We start from the raw sequence: 25,113 nt of genomic DNA, 5'->3' as shown, positions 1-25,113 counted from the left end.
CATTTCCCCCACCCCTCATGCCAGATCCAGTTAAAATACTAGATTCATGGTATGTTCAGATATTTGTGAGCACATTGGCCGCCCCGATGTATCTGATTGTGACTGTACAAGAGTACGCATGACAAATTAAACTAAAGCGTGTCCGAGTGTTTTGGGACTTGTTCTAACGTGTTGGTACAGACAATATCAACATGAAATGTATAAAAACGTGGGAAATAGTATTAAACGTGATGTCGCTAAGCGCGGCTACTGATTTTGCTGGCTGCCTACTGTGGCTATTTATAATTATAAGAACCAAACCTTTATAATTTGCATATAGGGTAATTCGTCAACTGGCCACTGTTTAGTAACTGGCCACCCTAAACTAAAAATCTATTCTTTTCACATATAAACAGACTTAATTTTAGTATAAGGTGGCTAGTTATTGAAACCTTATACTAAAATGTTTACAGGAGAATATAATTCATTTTTAGTGTAGGGTGGCCAGTTATTAGCCGGTGGCCAGTTATTGACGAATTACCCTATCTGTCAAAAAATCTAAAGCTCATTTTGAGTTTGGCTATCTCTAAGACTAAATACGTGTACCTATAGTTAGCGCATTTTATATTCCGAACCGAAGCCTAGTTTTTATAAGCATTATTCACATAGCTTGGGTACGGTGACAGCTGTCATCTGAAAATAAAAAATAAGAAAAAATTGCGTTTAACGTTACCTATACATTGTATGGAGATGACCGCTGTCACCGTACCCAAGCTATATGAGAAATACGTAAATGGCCGCAGACGTCAATCTCTTTATTATCGCTTAGTTTGTCGTTTAGTTTTTTAGTTCAGTGAAAAGTTTCTAAGCGAACGAGGTGGTCATAATGCTCTACACACTTTCTCTCTCTAATTATTTAAGGCGTGTAGATATTTTTAACACTTCTACCGTTTAGTTACTTACTGTTAACGTCTTTTAAAGAGATGTACCTACAGTTGCCATCAGATATATCGGAGCCAGGGATGTTGCGAATATCCGCATCCGCATAAAATCGATGCGGATTTAATGCGGATGCGGATGTGGAACAGGTCGGTACAGGAACGTCTTAGCATCGGCGTAAGTGCTAGACTGCTAGGTAATTTAGTCATTAGCCAAAAAAACCTATTAGAAATGAGCAGTCAAGCGTGAGTGGGACTTAATGTACGGAACCCTTGGAACGCGAGTCCGACTCGCACTTGGCCGGTTTTTTTAAATAAAAATTACTAAAATGTAATATTTGACGTTTTTTATGGTACTATCTTGACATCCGCATCCGCATCCGCGGATGTGAGCCTTTAAAAATCCGCATGTCAAAAAATCGGCATCCGCAACATCCCTGATCGGAGCGGCCAAGGTGCTCAAAAATATCTGAACACGCACAGAGCCTTAGCAATAGAGGCGTGTTCGGATATTTGTGAGCACCTTGGCCGCTCCGATATATCTGATGGCGACTGTACGACGGTTAGATAATTTTGCAACTGAGCTGCAGGGCCTCACAGTACAAACAATTTGCATTTTTGTAAAATATTTGCAATCACCGGCTTTTACTGTGTACAAATGTCATTTAAAGCAAATTTAAATCAACTATAATATATTGTATTTATTATTTGTTTGTGGGTGAAGCGCTGGTGGCCTAGCGGTAAGAGCGTGCGACTTGCAATCCGGAGGTCGCGGGTTCGAACCCCGGCTCGTACCAATGAGTTTTTCGGAACTTATGTACGAAATATCATTTGATATTTACCAGTCGCTTTTCGGTGAAGGAAAACATCGTGAGGGAACCGGACTAATCCCAATACGGGCCTAGTTTACCCTCTGGGTTGGAAGGTCAGATGGCAGTCGCTTTCGTAAAAACTAGTGCCCACGCCAATTACTGGGATTAGTTGCCAAGCGGACCCCAGGCTCCCATGAGCCGTGGCAAAATGCCGGGAGAACGCGAGGAAGAAGAGATTATTTGTTTGTGGGTTTCCATCAGAGAAGGGTCCTTATCCTTATGGTTTATGTGCTATAAGCACAGAATAAATAATAGTACTAAGTACAGAAGACTCACTCTCTAACAAAACGCGTCTGGTACGATCAGCACAGATATGGCCGCTAGGTGGCGACAGCGCCACGCGCGGCTTACAAATAGCCACCAAAATTGGTGTGGAACGGATGTACTTTTAGCTACCTGTAGCAAAGCGACGAAATCGCGGAGTGAGACACGCGTGCTATAAGGACCATTCTATCAGTATTTCTCTAGGAATTTCAGATAAAATGATCTTTATTGCACTATTTGCATAAAGACCCTTCTCTAATGGAAAGCCACATTTTTAACGTTTAATACTCTGTACCAAATTATTTACCATGTTCGCCACAAAACCGTATTTATTGTTCTAAGTGTATATTTAACGGCTGCTAACTTAATCAGTCGATGATCGTCGTTTGTCCCTATCTGTCGTTATGCCATAGAGAGGGACAAACGACGATCATCAGCTGATTAACTTATAGTTTAACCATCAGAACCAAAGTTCAAGAAAATGCAGTTATTGCACTGCTTGTATTTTATAAGTTTCACCAATTATAGATTTAAGGTTAAAACGCTTGTATAATAAATAAATAATAGTTTTAAGCGGAAATAAAGATTTTTGTACTGAATGCTTTTGTTTCACTTAAATTATAAATTCCTAGTGCTTTGTCATTTATTGTGCCAAATGTTACAGTTCGTGTTAAAGAGATAGGAAAAAGCGTGGCAAGGGGTGGGGGTCCAAAATATCAAAATTTTGTGTGTATGCGAGGAGAGCCTGAAATATTCGCGGCCTAAGCTAGAAAAAAAAGAAATAAAAAACTATGCTACCTTTTGCCCCGCCTTTTTGGCAGTTTAAATATTGCCGCCATTACTAACGATTATTAACGGTTAATAATTAACATTTACTTTAATACTCTCTTTCATTTTTTAGGGTTCCGTACCCAAAGGGTAAAAACGGGACCCTATTACTAAGACTCCGCTGTCCATCCGTCTGTCACCAGGCTGTATCTCACGAACCGTGATAGCTAGACAGTTGAAATTTTCACAGATGATGTATTTATGTTGCCGCTATAACAACAAATACTAAAAACAGAATAAAATAAAGATTTAAGTGGGGCTCCCATACAACAAACGTGATTTTTGACCGAGGTTAAGCAACGTCGGACGGGGTTAGTACTTGGATGGGTGACCGTGTTTTTGCTTGTTTTTTGTTGATGGTGCGGAACCCTCCGTGCGCGAGTCCGACTTGCACTTGGCCGGTTTTTTTCTAAGACCGCGAAATTTTCAGTCGCCCCTCGTACGACGCCTAAGGAGAGGACAAATGGGAATGATTTATATGAAAACACCTATTCCCATCTGTGTCCGACGGAGACAAGTGAGAATACACCCAAAAAATAAGTTTTTATTATTATGGACCGTTACTTTAAACTTAATGTATTTTTTTCTGATGAGGGTTGTTTATAACATATTATTTTAACTACCCTACGAATAAGTACCTTTTAAAATACTTGTAGATAAATATATCTACTCTTTGCTAAAATCAATAATTCTGAACAGGAAAAGGGTAAAATAGTCTAATATTTATTTCTTATTAGAATATTTATAACACTTTAAACTCTCGCGCTTTGTACACATATTTAATTACACAAACGGGTCTAACGCGATATAATTTCATTGTTTTTACCTTTAATTCCGACGTTTCAGCTGAGTTGCACCAGCTGGATTTAAAAAAAAACCCTAAGCTACAGTAATAATGGATATCAAAATGCACCCACAAAATATAAGACTTGTACTCCTACCTACTATCGAATAAAGTAATTACTTTGCCAAGCTTCAAGTGATACAAACAATTTTAGTTCTTACATACCAGTAGGGGAAGTCCGGGCATAGTGAACACCTTTACCTTTGACTTTACATAACAGAAAAATTTAACGAGGAAGAAATGAAAAAAGTATCAATAATAAGTCTTTATTTAATAATCTTTTAATTTAAAACAACACTAGCCTCCAATGTTTAATAGTTGCTGCAGTTTTGAACAAAACGTAAAAAAAGATATTTTATTCGCTTTGCCCAGGGTGCCGGGCAAAGTGAAACAGCCCCCCGGGCAAAGCAAATTTTACTCATAAAATCTTAGTGAACTTAATAACTAAGTGAAAATTAATCAACATAAGATCATATCAATAATATTAATTAGAAAAAGCTGTCACAAGTAACTTTTGATATATTTTCACTGATTTCATAAGCATAAGTCTTCACGGCATTTCTGAAGACATTTTAACACAGCGAATCCACGTTCTGATAGCCATTTTCATGACGTCTGTTAGCCAGGAGCCATTATCGATCTTTTTTTGATATTTATATACCATCTGTAACAAAATATTATCATAAATAAAAATTACCTAATAAATTCAAAGTGAACACGCTATCCGCTTTGCCCGATCCACTTTGCCCGTTCAGTCAGTTAAAGAAAATAAGAATTTAAAAAAAATTACCCTTTGATTGTTTTAAAAGAAATGCGTTGTAAAAGGAAGATACTTTAATAAGCAATAAAAGCATCTTGAATTAAAATTCGAGATAATTACTGTGACAAAATAACATACAATGTACTTACCTTTCAAAATCGAATATTTTGCACTAAAAACACATTTTGACTCGTCACCGACGACGCTCACAGCGACCGCTCCCTGTGACGCTTGCCGCTCATAGAGCGAAGGATCCTGAACATCATATAGGCGCGTGGTGCGGCAAAGTCGAATAGTTTAGGATTGGGAGCCCGAATTCGCTTTGCCTGGGGTGTTCGCTTTACCCGGACTTCCCCTACATACCTATTCTTTATAATATTAGAGAAAAAATCGAGGGTAGAAAACAAACTCAAATTTAAAACTACCCGCGGCTCTCTTTACGGTAAAGCTTCGCCCTCATTAACCAAGCTCACAACAAGCGCAAGACTTTGCTCGACTTCACCTCAAAGTTGTCACATCACGTCATAATGTCAGACTCCGACGTCGAAATCAAAAAAATACCTCCAATGAAACCCGTCAAAAAACCACCGAATAGCCCAACTGAAGACTTACTAAAAGCTCACGAAAGAAAGGTCACCACCAAAGCTATGATCCACGAAGCTTTGACAGAACTTAAAACTAGAAAAGGAGTCTCAATACAAGCCATCAAGAAGTACATGGAAGACAAATATTATGTTCAAACGAATAAAGTCAAGTATCTCATCAAAAAAACCTTGAAGACTGGCGTTGAAGACGGCAGTATAGTGCAATTGAAAGGCATCGGGGCGTCAGGATCCTTCAAGCTGGCGGCTGTTAAAGAAAAACCTAAAAAGAAACCTAAAATCAAGAAGGAAAAACCTAAAAAGGAGAAAATTACTAAAGAGAAAGCAGAAAAACCAAAAGATAAGAAAGAGAAAATGGTGAAGGAAAAAGCGAATATAGATAAAATTAAGCCCGCGAAGAAAGTCAAGATGGATGTAAAAGATAAGGAAAAGAAGACTGAAAAACCGAAAGATAAGAAGAAAGTGGATTTGAAGAAGAAAAGTAAAACGGCGGCAACTCCAACTAAAAAGAAAGCGACCATGATGAAGAGGAAAAGCATAGGATCCATCATTAAACCTCCGAAGATGAAGCCGAAATTAAAAGCTTAAGATTAGTGACTAGATTTGGAAAGCGGCTAAAGGAGGAAGATTCTAGAAATTGAACAGATTCTAGAAATAATTGTGACTGATTGACTGTGCCTTATTTTTGCTTTCAATAAGCATCGCGACTTGTTTTTAATTTAGTGCAATGTGAATTACCTACATTAAAATCTTGTTGTAATGTTCAATATGTAAAATATGTATAGTAAAATTTATATTCTGTAAAATGGTGCAATATTGCAACGCGAATTATTATAAAAATGTGCAATGCGATTGTTAATTTAAATTAATATTTAGCGACTTTTATATTGAGCTTTATATTGTGTAAGATTGTGCAATATTGCAATGCGAATTATTATAAAAATGTGCAATGCGATTGTTACTTTTAATGTTGATTTATGCGAATTTGAAATATAGGTATGTCGATAAATGTATAGCTGTGTAAATAAAAGATTATAATGCATTAAAACTTGTTTTAGTTTACCGTTGGCAAGGACACCCCAACGGTAATTGCTACTAGAGACACAGAATAAATAATAGTACTAAGTACAGAAGACTCACTCTCTAACAAAACGCGTCTGTTACGATCAGCACAGATATGGCCGCTAGGTGGCGACAGCGCCACGCGCGGCTTATGGCTTTCCCCAAAATTGGGGCCGGAACGGATGTACTTTTAGCTACCTGTAGCAAAGCGACGAAATCGCGGAGTGAGCCACGCCTGCTAGAGACATAATATGTCTAATTAGGTACCATACCTATATTTTATTAGTAGCCTTAGTAGGTATAGTTTGTCAAAGGACTGTCTCATTTCAAACATAGACAGAGAGAATCATACTATCTTACACTAGTACTTGCACCCAAAAGAAAAGGATGAGTATAGTTCTTTTGTTCTATACTGACAATTTGGTTTGACCAACTATAGCTAATTAACTACCCAATAAAATCGGAAGGTGACTAGATATAGGACCTACATTTTAACTCGTTCAATATTGTTAGGCCTAACACAGGAGCGCCGCGATAGTAAGTCTCCCGCGAGATAGACTGGCCGCCCCTTTCTAATTAATACAGTTAGAAAAAGCGGCCAAGTGCGAGTCGGACTCGCCCATGAAGGGTTCCGTATTTAGGCGATTTATGACGTATTAAAAAAAAACTACTTGCTAGATCTCGTTCAAACCAATTTTCGGTGGAAGTTTACATGGTAATGTACATCATATATTTTTTTTAGTTTTATCATTCTCTTATTTTAGAAGTTACAGGGGGGGGGACACACATTTTACCACTTTGGAAGTGTCTCTCGCGCAAACTATTCAGTTTAGAAAAAAATGATATTAGAAACCTCAATATCATTTTTGAAGACCTATCCATAGATACCCCACACGTATGGGTTTGATGAAAAATAAATTTTAGGGTTTCAGTTCGAAGTATGGGGAACCCCAAAAATTTATTGTTTTTTTTCTATTTTTGTGTGAAAATCTTAGTGCGGTTCACAGAATACATCTACTTACCAAGTTTCAACAGTATAGTTCTTATAGTTTCGGAGAAAAGTGGCTGTGACATACGGACGGACAGACAGACGGACAGACAGACAGACATGACGAATCTATAAGGGTTCCGTTTTTTGCCATTTGGCTACGGAACCCTAAAAAGTGGAGTAGTCTGTAAAACGGGTCGGTGGGTTTTTAGGGTTCCGTAGTTCTGTACCCACGGGTGCGTGTGGGTAGACGTGCCAGTGCACGTTCTAATATACAGTTCCTTATGAGAGATGACACACCGGTGTGCTCTGGACTTTATTGTGGACGCATCGCCACTGGCAAGAAGGTAATGATTACGAGAAATAAAATCTTACAACCCTAGAAAAGGATATTTACCCAACTTCGGTGAAGATAAAAGGGGTAGGTAGGTTTGTCCGTCTCTAACTTCTCTAAGTAATACTAAACGACTCAGTTGGCCTCTTGATGTAGGTAATAGTAACACTAACTACCTACATACAAAACTTCTACTAGCTCTTTTTTAGGGTTCCGTACCCAAAGGGTAAAAACGGGACCCTATTACTAAGACTCCGCTGTCCGTCCGTCCGTCTGTCACCAGGCTGTATCTCACGAACCTTGATAGCTAGACAGTTGAAATTTTCACAGATGATGTATTTCTGTTGCCGCTATAACAACAAATACTAAAAACGGAATAAAATAAAGATTTAAGTGGGGCTCCCATACAACAAACGTGATTTTTGACCGAAGTTAAGCAACGTCGGGCGGGGTACTTGTGTACAGTACTTGGATGGGTGACCGTTTTTTTGCTTGTTTTGCTCTATTTTTTGTTGATGGTGCGGAACCCTCCGTGCGCGAGTCCGACTCGCAGATGGCCGGTTTTTAGGGATCCTTACTGTTTGCGCCACGTATTAAATACTTAACCTATGAATTCTGACCTCCTTGTCGGGTTTTCAATATAGACGGCAAGGCGATAATAAAAAGAGAAAAAATGTCACATGTCACATCAATACATGTAAAATAAAACTCGATTCGATATATTGTGTGTTGAAGAAAATGAAACCAAAGGGATCCCTATAATTAAGTATACATACAACAAAATAAAGTGCCGCCGAATCAGTGGAGACTGGAGACTCTATAAGGAGGAAAACGCAGAACCAGTGCATGTAAGTTTTTCCGCATCCCCATTTTTTGGCCTTTGAACCGGTTTCCAAATTTACCTTTAAAAATATTACATAATAACCTTGTTGCTCACTGAATCGCGTAGGTACAAAATATAATTTCGGATTTCCTTTCGGTTTCTTAATTTTCAAAAAAATGTTCCCGTCATAATTCTATTTCAAAGTACGGTCAGTAAACTAATTTATTTTTATTGTCTGTTATTTTTATTTCATATTTCATTTACGCGTAGCGTGTGGGATTATTCATCACGCTACCTTATAAATGCGTTACAAATAAATTTCGTATTTTGTAACTGTCATATTGTGACATAATTTTCACGGAACATTTTTGCACACCATATTCGTTAAGTATATAATTTCAGTGTATTTTAAGTTACTAAATACACTCTACTAAACTGAAAGCTACGGGTAAATTATTTCTAAAAGCCTCAGTTTTTCATAAACTGTAATTAACCTATTGCGAAGGTTACACTTGTATTAAGGTATTATACAAGCGTAACGTTCGTATTTACTTCATTTTCCTTCGACTTGCATTAAGGTATTATACAAGTTGAATATAATTTATAATTATTTGTGCATCTTAGCACAAATTGTTCATATTTTTTCGTGCTGTCATAGTAATAACTAGGTAACCATGGCAACGCGACTTAAGCTCGCGGAAGCAAAACGTGCTCAATGTTTCATGCGTTTACAAAATATTTATGACATGATTCCAAAGTTAAGCAGTGACAAGAAGGCTTTCTCGCAGTTCATCGCGCAAGCTCGATTGGTCGATCAACTGAGAAAAGAATTTATAGAGTTGATGGATGAAGTCAATCTTCTGAACTTGGAGTTGGACCCGGAGTACATCGTCAACTACAACGCAATGAATGCGTTTGAAGATCTCTACTGCGTAATCAAATGTCAAATTTCAAAAATTGATGCACCTGCTCCGAGCCCTTCGACATCCAGGGATTCGAGCCATTCATGTAAGGACGACTCCATTAAAATCCCTCGGATTGAACTTCCTTCTTTCGATGGAGATATTCAAAACTTCCCATTCTTCTATGAAACATTTAAGCGTGTCATACATGAGAATAAAAAACTTACGGATTCTGAGCGTGTTCATTATTTGTTTAGTCATTTGACAGGAAAGGCAAAGTCGATCTGTGCGGGAGTTATACCTGCCGCAGAAAATTACAACACAGTTTGGGAAGCATTGATCGCGAAATATGATGATAAACGCGCATTAGCTACGTCATATTTAAACCAGCTGTTTTCGATGAAACCTGTCAACATCAACGGTCCTTCGGCATCTAATTTAGAAAAAATAATTGATTCGTTTGCTGCTACTATTTCAGCAATAAGACAACTCAAGCTCGAAAACTTAAGTGACTTTATTTTCATTCACCTGGGTCTTAAGTTATTAGATTCAGATACCACAAAGAATTTCGAGATGTCTATTCGGAATTCTTCTACAATGCCTACATATGACGAATTCATTTGTTTCGTTAGGGAACAAGTGAAGATTTTATATCGGACATCGCAACGAACGCCAACTAAGGCTGAAAGCGGCTCCGCTGCCAACACTAGCAGCGTGCGAGCTCCCCTCCCTCGCACGCCCCAAGCGTATGTTAGCACGCAAGGGCATGACAACGGAAGTTCATGTGCTATGTGCAAGAGTAATGATCACTCGCAACTTTATAATTGCAATAATTTCATGAAACTCACGCCTAACGAAAAATTTAATTTCGTTAAGGAAACTCACTCGTGCACTAATTGTCTGAACACGCATCATACTGCATCGAAATGTTCCTCGAAGAAAACTTGTCGTAAATGTAAAGGCAAACATCATACAACGTTACACTTCGAAAACTCAAAACCTGCAATGAATAACAACGAGTCCAAGTCTTCATCTAAGGATGATAGTGAAGCTAGCACAAGTTCATCCGTAAAGGACAACGGTGCCTCTGTATGTACTCATTCGGCATCGGGACAGACTACATCACCCTTGACGGAAATTCTCGCCACTGCTCAGGTACTCGCTAGTGGGCGTAACGGCAAGGACAAGGTTTTGAGATGTCTGCTGGATCCAGGATCACAGAAACATTACGTTACATTGAAGTGCTGCAAGAATTTAGGTCTTCCTGTACACAGCAGCCCAGTGACGTCAATAAATGGATTAGGTGGAACAACGATAACACAACCCATCCGAGGAACTGTCAACTTAACATTTAGGTCAAGATATGATCCTAAACATCAATATACTATCGAAGCGCTTGTTTTAGATGAGATCACGCCTGATTTACCGACCTGTCATATTGATCAATCTGCAACTGATCTGTTTGATAATTTACATCTAGCAGATGACTCTTGGGCGATTCCAGGTGAAATTGACGTACTTCTTGGTGTTAAGTTATTCACCAAATTGTTAATGTCAGATAAAATTGAAAACGAGCCTGGTTTGCCTGACGCTTTAGAAACTACACTGGGGTACATCATACTAGGCGATGCTCCCGCAGTTAACGCTTCCTACTCAGCAGCTGGGTATTTTACTTCGGTTGATGTCGGAAATTTAATGCAAAAATTCTGGGAAATTGAAGATTTGGATGGAGGAGTGATTCATAGTCCAGACGAGAAAAAGGCTGAAGATATTTTCAAGAATACAATCAATCGTTTGGAAGACGGACGTTATGAAGTAGCACTTCCGTTTAAATTGGACCCAAGCAATTTAGGCGATTCTTACAAGACTGCTGAACGCAGATTTTTAGCGCTTGAAAGAAAATTCGTCAAGCAACCTGAATTAAAACCAGCTTATGATGAAGTTATCCGTGAACATATTGATAAAAAATATTTATCTGAGGTTCCAAATGATAAGTCAAATGATGCTTATCACATACCCCACCACGCAATTGTCAAAATTGACAGAATAACCACAAAGGTTAGAATTGTGCTGGACGCTAGTGCACAGACCACAAGCGGTTTATCGTTAAATGACATACTTCACGCAGGACCAAGTCTTCAAGCTGACTTGTTCTGCATTCTCCTAAACTTACGATTGTTTGGTATTGCTATCACGTCTGATGTACGTCAAATGTATCTGTGTATTGACGTACGGGGGGAGGATCGTCCTTATCAGCGTATACTTTATAGGTTTAATCCTGAAGAAACTATAAAGGTATTTCAGTATAATAGGGTAGCCTTCGGTCTACGTAGCAGTCCTTTTCTGGCACTGCGAACTGTTAAACAGTTAGTAGCTGATGAAGGTGATAAATACCCACTCGCAAAGGAAATTGCATCTCGTGATATTTATATGGATGATGTAGCCAGTTCCGTTATTGATGAAGACCAAGCTATGCAAGCGACTAAACAACTGCTGGATTTGTTCTTGAAAGGTGGATTCCAACTGGCAAAGTGGTCGTCAAATTCTGCAGCTGTTCTGAAAGAAATACCGAAAGGACTACATTTATCCCAAAGTGTCACCTTCGACGATGATACAACGTTGAAGATTTTAGGTCTGCGTTGGTATCCTGGTGAAGATGTATTCAAGTTCCAGGTTAGTCCCGACGATCGACCGTGTAGTAAAAGAAACATTCTTTCATCGGTAGCTCGACTATTCGATGTTCTGGGCCTAGTTGCCCCTGTAATTGTGTTCGCTAAGCTTCTAATAAAGGAGTTATGGCTTTTGAAAATTGATTGGGACGAATTGCCGCCTGATCATATTGTACGCCAATGGCAACAGTTCCAAGGTGAACTACCGCTACTATCTAACATTAGCATTCCCAGACATATTGGTGTCATTGAAAACTGTTCATTAACTATAGTCGGCTTTTCAGATGCTAGTGAAAGAGCTTATGGTGGAGTGGTTTATGCCTACGTCACTTTTCCTAATGATGACCGAGGTGTCATTAATTTAATTTGCGCTAAATCTAAGATAGCGCCCGTGAAGGTTGTCAGCCTAGCAAGACTGGAATTATGCGCAGCATTGCTATTGTCACAACTTATAAAAAGGGTGGTTGATACCTACTCAACCAGATACCCAATCGACTCTGTGTTGGCCTTCTCCGATTCAACAGTGACACTTTGTTGGATTCATTCGTCGCCTCATCGATGGCAAACTTTTGTGGCCAATCGAATTACCAAGATCCAAGATAACTTATCAAGCGATCATTTTTATCATATTAAGGGAACAGAAAATCCAAGCGACTGCCTGTCTAGAGGCTTAACTCCAGCTCAACTGGTGATCCATCCTCTATGGCTATCAGGCCCTCCATGGATGAAACTCCCGAAAAACGAATGGCCGATTCAGGCGTTTATACCAGACGAAGTCAACGTTCCTGAAGAAAAAACGGTTTCTTTAGTGACTTGTGACAATTCGAACGACAACTTAATTTATGATTTGTCTAAACGGTTCTCGTCATGGGTTAAATATGTACGCACAGTTGCCTATATCTTAAAATTTATAAAACGATTACCTAAAGGCCCTATTAGTGCTGATGACTTAACAGCAGCCGAATTAGAAATCGTACGAGCTCTACAAAGAGTTTATTTCAGTCAACATATTTTAGATATGACCCTGAAAAAAGGGTTTACAAAAGCTTTAGCAAGCCTGAAGCCATTTATTCAAGATGGAATCCTTCGCGTCGGAGGACGTCTCAGTAATTCTGATGAAGATTACGATTATAAACATCCTTTGTTATTGCCACGTCGTGATCACATCATTAACCTACTGGTCGATTATTATCATCGACACCATTTACATGCAGGACCTGAAACTCTTATATCTATTATACGACATCGATTCTGGATCATAGCAGCTCGATGTATTATTCGTCATCGCATTCATTTATGCAATTACTGCTTCCGGACCAAGCCAAAGGCTAACTCCCCAATGATGGCAGATTTACCAGCGTGCAGGGTAAATCAAGTTGAGAAAGCCTTTATACATACTGGCTGTGATTACGCTGGTCCGTTGTATTGTACACCTGTTCGACGAAGAGGCGTGAAGAGTCAAAAGGTTTATTTGTGCTTATTCACATGTCTCACAACGCGAGCAATTCATTTAGAACTTGCAACTGACTTAAGTACAGCAAGCTTTATGTCAGCATTTAAGCGGTTTTTATCCAGACGTGGTCCTGTAAAATATATGTACAGCGATAACGGAACCAACTTCCAGGGAGCCAATACATATTTGCAAGAACTTCATAATTTCCTTGCGAATGAGTATCGAGACGCTTGGGAAACTGAACTATCAGCCAATAAAATAATTTGGCGATTTATTCCCCCCAGTGCTCCACATTTTGGAGGATGTTGGGAAAGTAACGTTAAATGCGTCAAATCACATTTGTTTCGTACGATAGGTTTACCTTGTCTTAAATCTTGTCATTTCAGGAATTAATGACAATTCTATGTGAAATTGAGGCTTTATTAAATTCTAGACCGCTATCCGTGTTAAGCTCTGATCCAGCTGAACCTTCCGCATTGACGCCAGCTCATTTTCTTAATGTTACTCCATTGAAATATCTTCCAGCTGCGTCTGTTGCGGAGGTAACATCTGATCATCTTTTGCAAAGATATCAATTATTAGATCGCTTAACGCAATCATTTTGGAAGAGGTGGCGCGATGAGTATTTGCACACGTTGCAAACCAGACAAAAATGGAATACTCCTTCTCAGCCTATTAAGGAAGGAACTGTTGTAGTCATCCTTCAAGATAATGTTATGCCTCTACATTGGCCGTTAGGTCTTATAACTCAACTCTTTCCAGGCAAGGACGGTATTGCCAGAGTTGCTTTGGTTAAAACAAAATCAGGCACACTTAAAAGACCTTTGGTCAAATTATGTCCTTTGCCTTCTCAATAATATAATTTCATATTTCTATTAGTATTTAGTTATCTCTCTCAAGTTATGGAGGCTTCATATGTTTATGTCAATTTAGTTTTCTCTGAGCAATAAGGATGCTATTATGTAGTAAATGATTTATTTTAAATAACTTTTTGAAAGCTATTCCTTTCAAGGCCGGGGGAATGTTTGCGCCACGTATTAAATACTTAACCTATGAATTCTGACCTCCTTGTCGGGTTTTCAATATAGACGGCAAGGCGATAATAAAAAGAGAAAAAATGTCACATGTCACATCAATACATGTAAAATAAAACTCGATTCGATATATTGTGTGTTGAAGAAAATGAAACCAAAGGGATCCCTATAATTAAGTATACATACAACAAAATAAAGTGCCGCCGAATCAGTGGAGACTGGAGACTCTATAAGGAGGAAAACGCAGAACCAGTGCATGTAAGTTTTTCCGCATCCCCACTTACCCTACCCTACCCTATTACTAAGGGCTCATTTAGATGGCACGCAAACTCGTATGTAATTTTACTCCTAGTTACATTGCGTTGCGAACTATTGAGGTTAAATCCAATTCAGCCGAACGATCAAATACCGCAATGTTATAATCAAACTCATATCTGGCACCGTCCAAATGAGCCCTAATACTTTACTGTCCGTTTGTCCGTCCGTCACCAGGCTGTATCTCATGAACCATGATAGCTAGACAGGAGCGTAGCCTCGATTGTATGGGAGCGGGTTTTGGCGGCGGGTTCGTGTGACTCTTAATGAATTCGAAGACAACAAATTATTAATCTGGGGCCCTCCCGAGAAAACCGAAATCCGCAAATTGCGGGGATCTATTCTCTTTTACTCCAACGAAGGCGTAATTAGAGACGGACAGATGCCCGCAATCGCGCTAACAACGTATAGAAATATTTTGCACCATCACCGAGGGTACATTGAAAATTATTAAAATAAAACTACCCACAAGGTATTCTTGAGGTAGGTAAATAAGTTACATAATGAATTTTTGAAAGCAGGGACAAACAGCACACGTCATGCGTACAGCACAAGTATGTTTCTAAGCATACATATTTCAGGGTCCAGATTTCATAATCATTGGGTACCTACGTTACGTATGAGGGCACAGTTTGTCTCTATAACTTCGTTTTTTTTAGGATTAGAAATTTGGTAAACAGTCTTGATGTGTCTTTTAATTGAAAAATACATTTTAAAAATAAGTTACGGTAAATATGTAACAATTATGAATCTAATACGATCTTTTATAGTCTTCTGCTTTCATAAGAAATAGTTATTGATTTTTAAAAAGTGTTTTTCAATTAAAAGACACATCAAGATTGTTTACCAAATTTCTAATCCTAAAAAAAACGAAGTATACCATGTCCCTACCTTAACCCTTACTTAGGCAAAAATCACGGAAGTGACGGAAGGTCGTGAGTTCAAACCTCCTCGACGTTCAATAGTAGGTATCAATCACTGACTTAATATAAAAGAAATAGACACACAAAGCAGAACAAAAACGTCAAGAAATGTGGATCCCAATGACGTTTCGCACCATTTGTATTGATGATAAAAACGCTTACGTAAATTTTGAGTCAAGATAAATGTTTCGTACAGAAAAGAGCTTAATGTCGTAAGCATTAAGTGTCAAATTGGCATACATAAGTACCAACACTGTTAAAAAATTTAGTCCGATGGCACTAAACGTAACGTATTTACGTCAAGCAACGTCAAACGAGAATAATGAACGAATGGAGTCACTTTGGTACACTTGACTATTCAAGTCTGTTGGTTTTTCTGTACAGTAATACCTACCTATGTAGGTATTACTGTACAGAAAAACCAATTGAAGTAATAAATAAAACAAATTTAATTTAATCGGGAGTTTAAATAAAATTAATTCGTGGTTCAAATTCAAACAAATTAAATTTTTAATAAGTAAGTATACGTCTTTAAATACTAATTTCCTTGAAATAAATTCAACTTATTAAATAAAATAACTGTGTATTTTAGATCTACATTTACTCATCGCACGGGTGCACGGGGACATTTAGGTACTGATTGGATTTTTTTTTATAAAGTCCATACTTTATAAAAAAAATCGGGTTGTTCCCACTAGTTACCACCAAGTTGATATCAGTGGTAACTACTAGGATTTTTTTTTCCCACCTTTTACCACTGGGAAAAATAATTCCCACTAGTTACCACCAAAGCGAGTTGGTGGAAATAACCCAAAAAAAATCTGTGGTTTTCACTGTGTTCAGACAGGTTTAGCATTTACAGTTAGTCGATATAAGCCCTTATTTGTTGTCGGAAACAGGGAAATGGGCCGATCACACAAGTGCCGTTTTGCTTCGTTTAAAACTGCATCACCCCTATCTCTTGCTATAATTAAATAGCAGTCCACTTTGCACGTCGCATAGGTTTTCTTGGAAATCTTGAATTTAAACATAATATTATTCCTTACGAATTCCATATAAAAATAAAAATAAATATTGACCTCACATCGACTCATTAGATTTTTGTTCCTTGACATCCCTTCATTGGTACTAACAAATTAATTTATTCAAAACCATAAAATTACCACCAGATTACATAAATTATGTAATGCTATCCAAAGAACTAACCGAAAGAAATACATTCCATCCTTTTTCCTTGTTTTATCATTGTTATTTTTACATATTTTAACGGCACATTTCGTAATTGTTGACAACTTCACATTTGAGCGTTTCAAACAAGACTAAACGAAAAAGTAACGCGTGATCTGTTTCAACGTTACTTTTGTGGGGCCATTTTTTGCGGCTGATTGGGTATCCAGTTCTTTATTATATACTAGCTGTTGCCCGCGACTTCGTACGCGTGGATTTGTATATTGGTGGTTATATATTCTACATTAGCTTAGAACATTATGCAGCAAGAGATTGCGGTAGGACGGTTAATCATTTCTTAATTATTAATATTATACAATGCATGAGACTTGTCTTTCACAACCTACTAAGTTTCAAGCCCCTAACTGAATAAAATTGTCCTCGATATAATCCCTCTAAACCCCCTTAGAAGATTTTCATGTCCTCTATTGAATAAAACCTACTACCTAACCACCTATTTACGAAGTTTCAAGTTCCTAGCTTTAAATACAATTTGCACCCTAAGACGAACTTTCATCCCCTTTTTAACCCCCTTAGGGGTTGAATTTCCAAAAACGTTGCAATTACTTTTTTTGTAATCGGCTATTATGCCTTTCTAAGAAGTTTCAAAGCATTTGTAATGGATTCAAACATTCAACCCCTGTTTAACCCTGTTAGGGGATGAATTATACAAAACGCTGAAATTACTTTTCCTGTATTTTAATAATATCCCGAAATACAAAGATTCAAGTCCCGCGTTCGAAAAAATGTTTGATATCCATACAAACTTTCAACCCCTTTTTCACCACTTTAGGGGATGAATATTCAATAACGCTGAAATTAGTTTTCTTGTATTTTAATAACATATATATTTACGAAGTTTCAAGTTCCTAGCTCAAAATAAAATTTGAACTCCATACAAAATTTCAACCCCTTTTTAACCCTGTTAGGGGATTTACAAAACGCTGAAATAACTTTTCCTGTCTTCTAATAATATCCCCAAATACAAAGATTCAAGTCCCGCACTCTCAAAAATATTTGATATCCGTACAAATTTTCAACCCCATGTTTTACCACCTTGGGGGATGAATTTTTAAAAACGCTGAAATTTGTTTTCTTGTATCTTAATTCAATACCTTTTTGCAAAGTTTCAAGTTCCTAACTTAAAATAAAATTTGTACCTTAAAACGAACTTTCATCGCCTTTTTAACCCCCTTAGGGGTTGAATTTCCAAAAGCGTTGCAATTACTTTTTTTTTAATCGGCTATTATGCCTTTCTAAGAAGTTTCAAAGGATTTGTAATGGATTCAAACTTTCAACCCCTGTTTAACCCTGTTAGGGGATGAATTATACAAAACGCTGAAATTACTTTTCCTGTATTTTAATAATATCCCGAAATACAAAGATTCAAGTCCCGCGTTCGAAAAAATGTTTGATATCCATACAAACTTTCAACCCCTTTTTCACCACTTTAGGGGATGAATATTCAAAAACGCTGAAATTACTTTTCTTGTATTTCAATAACATAGATTTTTACGAAGTTTCAAGTTCCTAGCTTAAAATAAAATTTGAACTCCATACAAACTTTCAACCCCTTTTTAACCCTGTTAGGGGATGAATTTTACAAAACGCTGAAATAACTTTCCCTGTCTTCTAATAATATCCCAAAATACAAAGATTCAAGTCCCGCACTCTCAAAAATATTTGATATCCGTACAAATTTTCAACCCCATGTTTTACCACCTTGGGGGATGAATTTTTAAAAACGCTGAAATATGTTTTCTTGTATCTTAATTCAATACCTTTTGCAAAGTTTCAAGTTCCTAACTTAAAATAAAATTTGTACCTTAAAACGAACTTTCATCGCCTTTTTAACCCGCTTAGGGGTTGAATTTCCAAAAGCGTTGCAATTACTTTTTTTTGTAATCGGCTATTATGCCTTTCTAAGAAGTTTCAAAGGATTTGTAATGGATTCAAACTTTCAACCCCTGTTTAACCCTGTTAGGGGATGAATTATACAAAACGCTGAAATTACTTTTCCTGTATTTTAATAATATCCCGAAATACAAAGATTCAAGTCCCGCGTTCGAAAAAATGTTTGATATCCATACAAACTTTCAACCCCTTTTTCACCACTTTAGGGGATGAATATTCAAAAACGCTGAAATTACTTTTCTTGTATTTCAATAACATATATTTTTACGAAGTTTCAAGTTCCTAGCTTAAAATAAAATTTGAACTCCATACAAACTTTCAACCCCTTTTTAACCCTGTTAGGGGATGAATTTTACAAAACGCTGAAATAACTTTCCCTGTCTTCTAATAATATCCCAAAATACAAAGATTCAAGTCCCACACTCTCAAAAATATTTGATATCCGTACAAATTTTCAACCCCATGTTTTACCACCTTGGGGGATGAATTTTTAAAAACGCTGAAATTTGTTTTCTTGTATCTGAATTCAATACCTTTTTGCAAAGTTTCAAGTTCCTAGCTTAAAATAAAATTTGCACCCTAAGACGAACTTTCATCCCCTTTTTAACCCCCTTAGGGGTTGAATTTCCAAACACGTTGCAATTACTTTTTTTTGTAATCGGCTATTATGCCTTTCTAAGAAGTTTCAAAGCATTTGTAATGGATTCAAACTTTCAACCCCTGTTTAACCCTGTTAGGGGATGAATTTTACAAAACGCTGAAATTACTTTTCGTGTATTTTAATAATATCCCGAAATACAAAGATTCAAGTCCCGCGTTCGAAAAAATGTTTGATATCCATACAAACTTTCAACCCCTTTTTCACCACTTTAGGGGATGAATATTCAAAAACGCTGAAATTAGTTTTCTTGTATTTTAATAACATATATTTTTTTGAAGTTTCAAGTTCCTAGCTTAAAATAAAATTTGAACGCCATACAAATTTTCAACCCCTTTTTAACCCTGTTAGGGGATGAATTTTACCAGACGCTGAAATAACTTTTCCTTTCTTCTAATAATATTCCCAAATACAAAGATGCAAGTCCCGCACTCTCAAAAATATTTGATATCCGTACAAATTTTCAACCCCATGTTTTATCACCTTGGGGGATGAATTTTTAAAAACGCTGAAATTTGTTTTCTTGTATCTTAATTCAATACCTTTTTGCAAAGTTTCAAGTACCTAGCTTAAAATATAATTTGCACCCTAAGACGAACTTTCATCCCCTTTTTAACCCCCTTAGGGGTTGAATTTCCAAACGCGTTGCAATTATTTTTTTTTGTAATCGGCTATTATGCCTCTCTAAGAAGTTTCAAAGCATATGTAATGGATTCAAACTTTCAACCCCTGTTTAACCCTGTTAGGGGATGAATTTTACAAAACGCTGAAATTACCTTTCCTGTATTTTAATAATATCCCGAAATACAAAGATTCAAGTCCCGCGTTCGAAAAGATGAATTATACAAAACGCTGAAATTACTTTTCCTGTATTTTAATAATATCCCGAAATACAAAGATTCAAGTTCCGCGTTCGAAAAGATTAATTATACAAAACGCTGAAATTACTTTTCCTGTATTTTAATAATATCCCGAAATACAAAGATTCAAGTCCCGCGTTCGAAAAAATGTTTGATATCCATACAAACTTTCAACCCCTTTTTCACCACTTTAGGGGATGAATATTCAAAAACACTGAAATTACTTTTCTTGTATTTTAATAACATATATTTTTACGAAGTTTCAAGTTCTTAGCTTAAAATAAAATTTGAACACCATACAAACTTTCAACCCCTTTTTACCCTGTTAGGGGATGAATTTTACAAAACGCTGAAATAACTTGCCCTGTCTTCTAATAATATCCCCAAATACAAAGATTCAAGTCCCGCACTCTCAAAATTATTTGATATCCGTACAAATTTTCAACCCCATGTTTTACCACCTTGGGGAATTAATTTTTAAAAACGCTGAAATTTATTTTCTTGTATCTTAATTCAATACCTTTTTGCAAAGTTTCAAGTTCCTAGCTTAAAATAAAATTTGCACCCTAAGACGAACTTTCAACCTCTTTTTAACCCCCTTAGGGGTTGAATTTCCAAAAACGTTGCAATTACTTGTTTTTGTAATCGGCTATTATGCCTTTCTAAGAAGTTTCAAAGCATTTGTAATGGATTAAAACTTTCAACCCCTGTTTAACCCTGTTAGGGGATGAATTTTACCAAACGCTGAAATAACTTTTCCTGTCTTCTAATAATATCCCGAAATACAAAGAGTCAAGTCCCGCACTCTCAAAAATATTTGATATCCGTACAAATTTTTAACCTCATGTTTTACTACCTTGGGGGATGAATTTTTAAAAACGCTGAAATTTGTTTTCTTGAATCTTAATTTAATACCTATTTGCAAAGTTTCAAGTTCCTAGCTTAAAATAAAATTTGCACCCTAAGACGAACTTTCATCCCCTTTTTAACCCCCTTAGGGGTTGAATTTCCAAAAACGTTGCAATTACTTTTTTTTGTTATCGGCTATTATGCCTTTCTAAGAAGTTTCAAAGCATTTGTAATGGATTCAAATTTTCAACCCCTGTTTAACCCTGTTAGGGGATGAATTTTACAAAACGCTGAAATTACTTTTCCCGTCTTATAATAATATCCCCATATACAAAGTTTCAAGTCCAACACTCACAAAAATATTTGATCTCCATACAAACTTTCAACCCCTTTTTCACCACCTTGGGGGATGAATTTTCGAAAACGCAGAAATTAATTTTCTTGTTTTTTAATATAGTACATTTTTACGAAGTTTCAAGGTCCTAGCTTAAAATAAAATTTGCACCCCAGGACAAAGTTTCATCCCCTTTTTTACCCCCTTAGAGGTTGAATTACCTAAAACGTCGCAATTACATTTTTTTGTCATCGGCTATTATGCCTTTCTAAGAAGTTTCAAAGCATTTGTAATGGATTCAAACTTTCAACCCCTTTTTAACCCTGTTAGGGGATGAATTTTCAAAAACGCTGAAATTACTTTTCCCGTCTTATAATAATATCCCCATATACAAAGTTTCAAGTCCAACACACAAAAATATTTGATCTCCATACAAACTTTCAACCCCTTTTTCACCACCTTGGGGGATGAATTTTCGAAAACGCAGAAATTAATTTTCTTGTTTTTTAATATAGTACATTTTTACGAAGTTTCAAGGTCCTAGCTTAAAATAAAATTTACACCCCAGGACAAAGTTTCATCCCCTTTTTTACCCCCTTAGAGGTTGAATTACCTAAAACGTCGCAATTACTTTTTTTTGTCATCGGCTATTATGCCTTTCTAAGAAGTTTCAAAGCATTTGTAATGGATTCAAACTTTCAACCCCTTTTTAACCCTGTTAGGGGATGAATTTTCAAAAACGCTGAAATTACTTTTCCCGTCTTATAATAATATCCCCATATACAAAGTTTCAAGTCCAACACTCACAAAAATATTTGATCTCCATACAAACTTTCAACCCCTTTTTCACCACCTTGGGGGATGAATTTTCGAAAACGCAGAAATTAATTTTCTTGTTTTTTAATATAGTACATTTTTACAAAGTTTCAAATTCCTCGCTTGAAATAAAACTTGCACCCCATACAACCTTTCATCCCCTTTTTAACCCCCTTAGGGGTTGAATTTTTCAAAATCGCTTCTTATCTCTTGTACACTTTATAAATTCAACCTAGTGTGCAAATTTCAACTTTCTAGCTTTTGTAGTTTCGGCTCTGCGTTGATGAATCAGTCAGTCAGTCAGTCAGTCAGTCAGTCAGTCAGTCAGGACACTTGCATTTATATATATATATAGATCAATGGTATCAATGATTCTGGTTAAGAAAAAAATACAAAAAGAGGGTCAAAGATTGTGTACAGGTGTACAGTATTTTGGACAGCGCTAAATTAAGGGTTAACATCGTAGGCACAGGCACGATGTCAGGGGCGTATTTTGAAATTTGGCGCCCCGGGCCAATACGTTTCGCCGCCCCAGAAGTCAAGGAAGAAAAACAAAATGCAATCCGCTAGGGGCGGCATATGCCGCCCCCGAGGGTTGGCGCCCCGGGCCATGGCCCGGATGGCCCTAGGGTAAATACGCCCCTGCACGATGTACAGGACTGCAACGACAGGTTTACCAACGAACTTATAGGTAACTTTAGAAGCCTGAGGGGCTACCGCGATAAACGAAATTCACAAATTACGGGGATCTTTCTCTTCTACTCCAATGAAGGCGCGCCCAAAAATGCCCGCAATTTGCGAACTTCGATATTCGCGGTTATATATATGGGGCATTATCTATGAAAAGGGACCTTATTGTCGATGGCGCTTACGCCGCCCAGCGTCGCGCGACATTGTATTTTTATCGGAGCATCGTTAATAATGGCGTAAGCGCCATCGACAATAAGGTCCCTTTTCATAGATAACATCACATATAGGTATAGCCCGACTGACTAGAGCTCGAAAATGGCGTACGTGTAGGTATTGTGCATTGAGTTAATGGTATTGTGCCGCGAGCGAACTCAACTTTAGGTACGGACCAAAATATTAACTTATGACCCATTTCGTACCTTGCCACAGAACGAAAGTCCCTAGAGACTTCATACCTACTATTGTCACTGTGAAGGCACAACATGGGTCCGAAATTAAAATCATTGACTGTACGTAAGTGGGGGTTCCGACAATGGAGAGATGGCGCATGCCCCTTTTCTATGATATTTGGCTTAAAGGGCTGGCATCCAGGGCATTAAAAAAACAAAAATTTGAAACAATTCTAGGGATTGACAGGGTAAGCTATGATTGCGCCATCTGCTAAATACGTCGACCGACCAACCCCATTGCGCATCGATAGTAACGACCAATTCCTCCGTGTGTTGACTGGCATTTTCGAAACGACCGATCGTCACGATTCTCGTGAGATTGATCGAATCGTACCGTGTGTGAAACCCTTCACCGACCGTATTTTTAGCTTAAATTTGTATGACGCACGACTGTTTAAATTCGATTATTATCAGTTTATGTTAAAGAAAAATAAACTAAGCATCTACGTGCCTAACTATAGGTACGTGTTTTATACTAACTCAGTCGGTGGCGCCAGTCTTCGATAGTCAAAACATAGGTATGTAGGTATGTCTATTAGGCTTAAGTAGGTAAGTCTTACCTCACAACAATAATATGGAATTGTTAAACGAAATTAAGATTTTAAAGTGGAAAAATTACTGTCTTCGGTGAGACTTGAACTCCAGAATCCAGACCCCGTGAGTTGAAGTCTCACCAAAAGACAGTAATTTTTCCACTTTTAAATTTATTCTAAGCTTAATAGCATCGATCGCAGACGTTTGTGCTTGTTAAAATTAAATGAAATTAAGATTAAATTGAGTTATTTTGAATTCGAGTCAAAAGAAACTAGAAAATATATATGTATACTACAACTCGGGCGTGAGTTAATAGAATTAGGACCTAATACCTACATTACGATAGATAGGTACTACAAATAGACGAACGATCTGGCCTAGTGGGTCGTCACTACCCTGCCTATCCCTATGAAGCCTATGGTCCCGGGACTACCGGGTTCAAATCCTAGTACGGGCATTTATATATGTAATATTTAACTTTTTAATCGTTCAACCTTCTCGGAGGTTAAATGTAGGTATTCGAATCGTGTTTGAGATTTTGGTGCGTTCTTCGTAGTTTATGTGATTATAATTTAAAAAGTTAATCAATTTTCACAAGATATAGCCGATGCAATCACTACTATTGGACAATCAGTTTCCAACATCGATATTAAACTTTCGTGAGCCATATTTTAAACTGTTTAGACGACTAACGGTTTCACTCACTTGAATTTTTTGTCGCTATTGGCGACATGTTTCGGGGCCTTCGGGGAGTGCACGAGTTGCAGTCGCCGCGAGCACTCGAGCCTGAGGAAGGACCCCCGAAGGGCCCGAAACATGTCGCCAATAGCGACTAAAAATTCAAGTGATTGAAACCGTTGTCGTCTAAACAGTTTCCAACATATTGTCATTGGTTTCTGACTCTCTGTATTGTTTTATACGGCGCTGAGTCAGACTTGTCTAGTGGCTGGCGCCAGTGGTTAGTCAAAACATGGCCGTTGCTGACCAAGATATTGCCGACGCTCGTTTTCCAACAAATAATGAATAAAAAGTTTGGTCAGCTATACCTACTTATGTAAATATTAGTACACGGTTTGTGAATGAATGTTACAATAAGTTGTTACAATTTTAATTTTACCTACGTTCTACTTAAAAACAACTAAAACAAGCAAATATCTAGATTTCGTGGCCGAAAGTCACATAAAATAAAATT

At 37.4% G+C, this 25,113-nt stretch overlaps 2 protein-coding genes across 2 annotated transcripts in view; both read left to right on the top strand.

Moving 5' to 3' along the window:
- Nucleotides 1-25,113, top strand: part of LOC134659156 (GILT-like protein 2) — a 186,962-nt gene that overhangs the window by 63,919 nt on the left and 97,930 nt on the right. The gene's annotated exons all lie outside the window — the stretch shown is intronic.
- On the top strand, nucleotides 4,910-5,675 carry LOC134659157 (histone H1.1, embryonic-like). The gene has a single exon (XM_063514786.1). It carries the CDS (start codon nucleotides 5,013-5,015, stop codon nucleotides 5,673-5,675), a length of 663 nt encoding a protein of 220 aa, XP_063370856.1. The 5' UTR covers nucleotides 4,910-5,012.

Source organism: Cydia amplana, chromosome 24 (genome assembly GCF_948474715.1).
Source record: "Cydia amplana chromosome 24, ilCydAmpl1.1, whole genome shotgun sequence".
NCBI classification, from domain to species: Eukaryota; Metazoa; Arthropoda; class Insecta; order Lepidoptera; family Tortricidae; genus Cydia; species Cydia amplana.
This window is presented reverse-complemented; position numbering and strand designations above follow the sequence as displayed.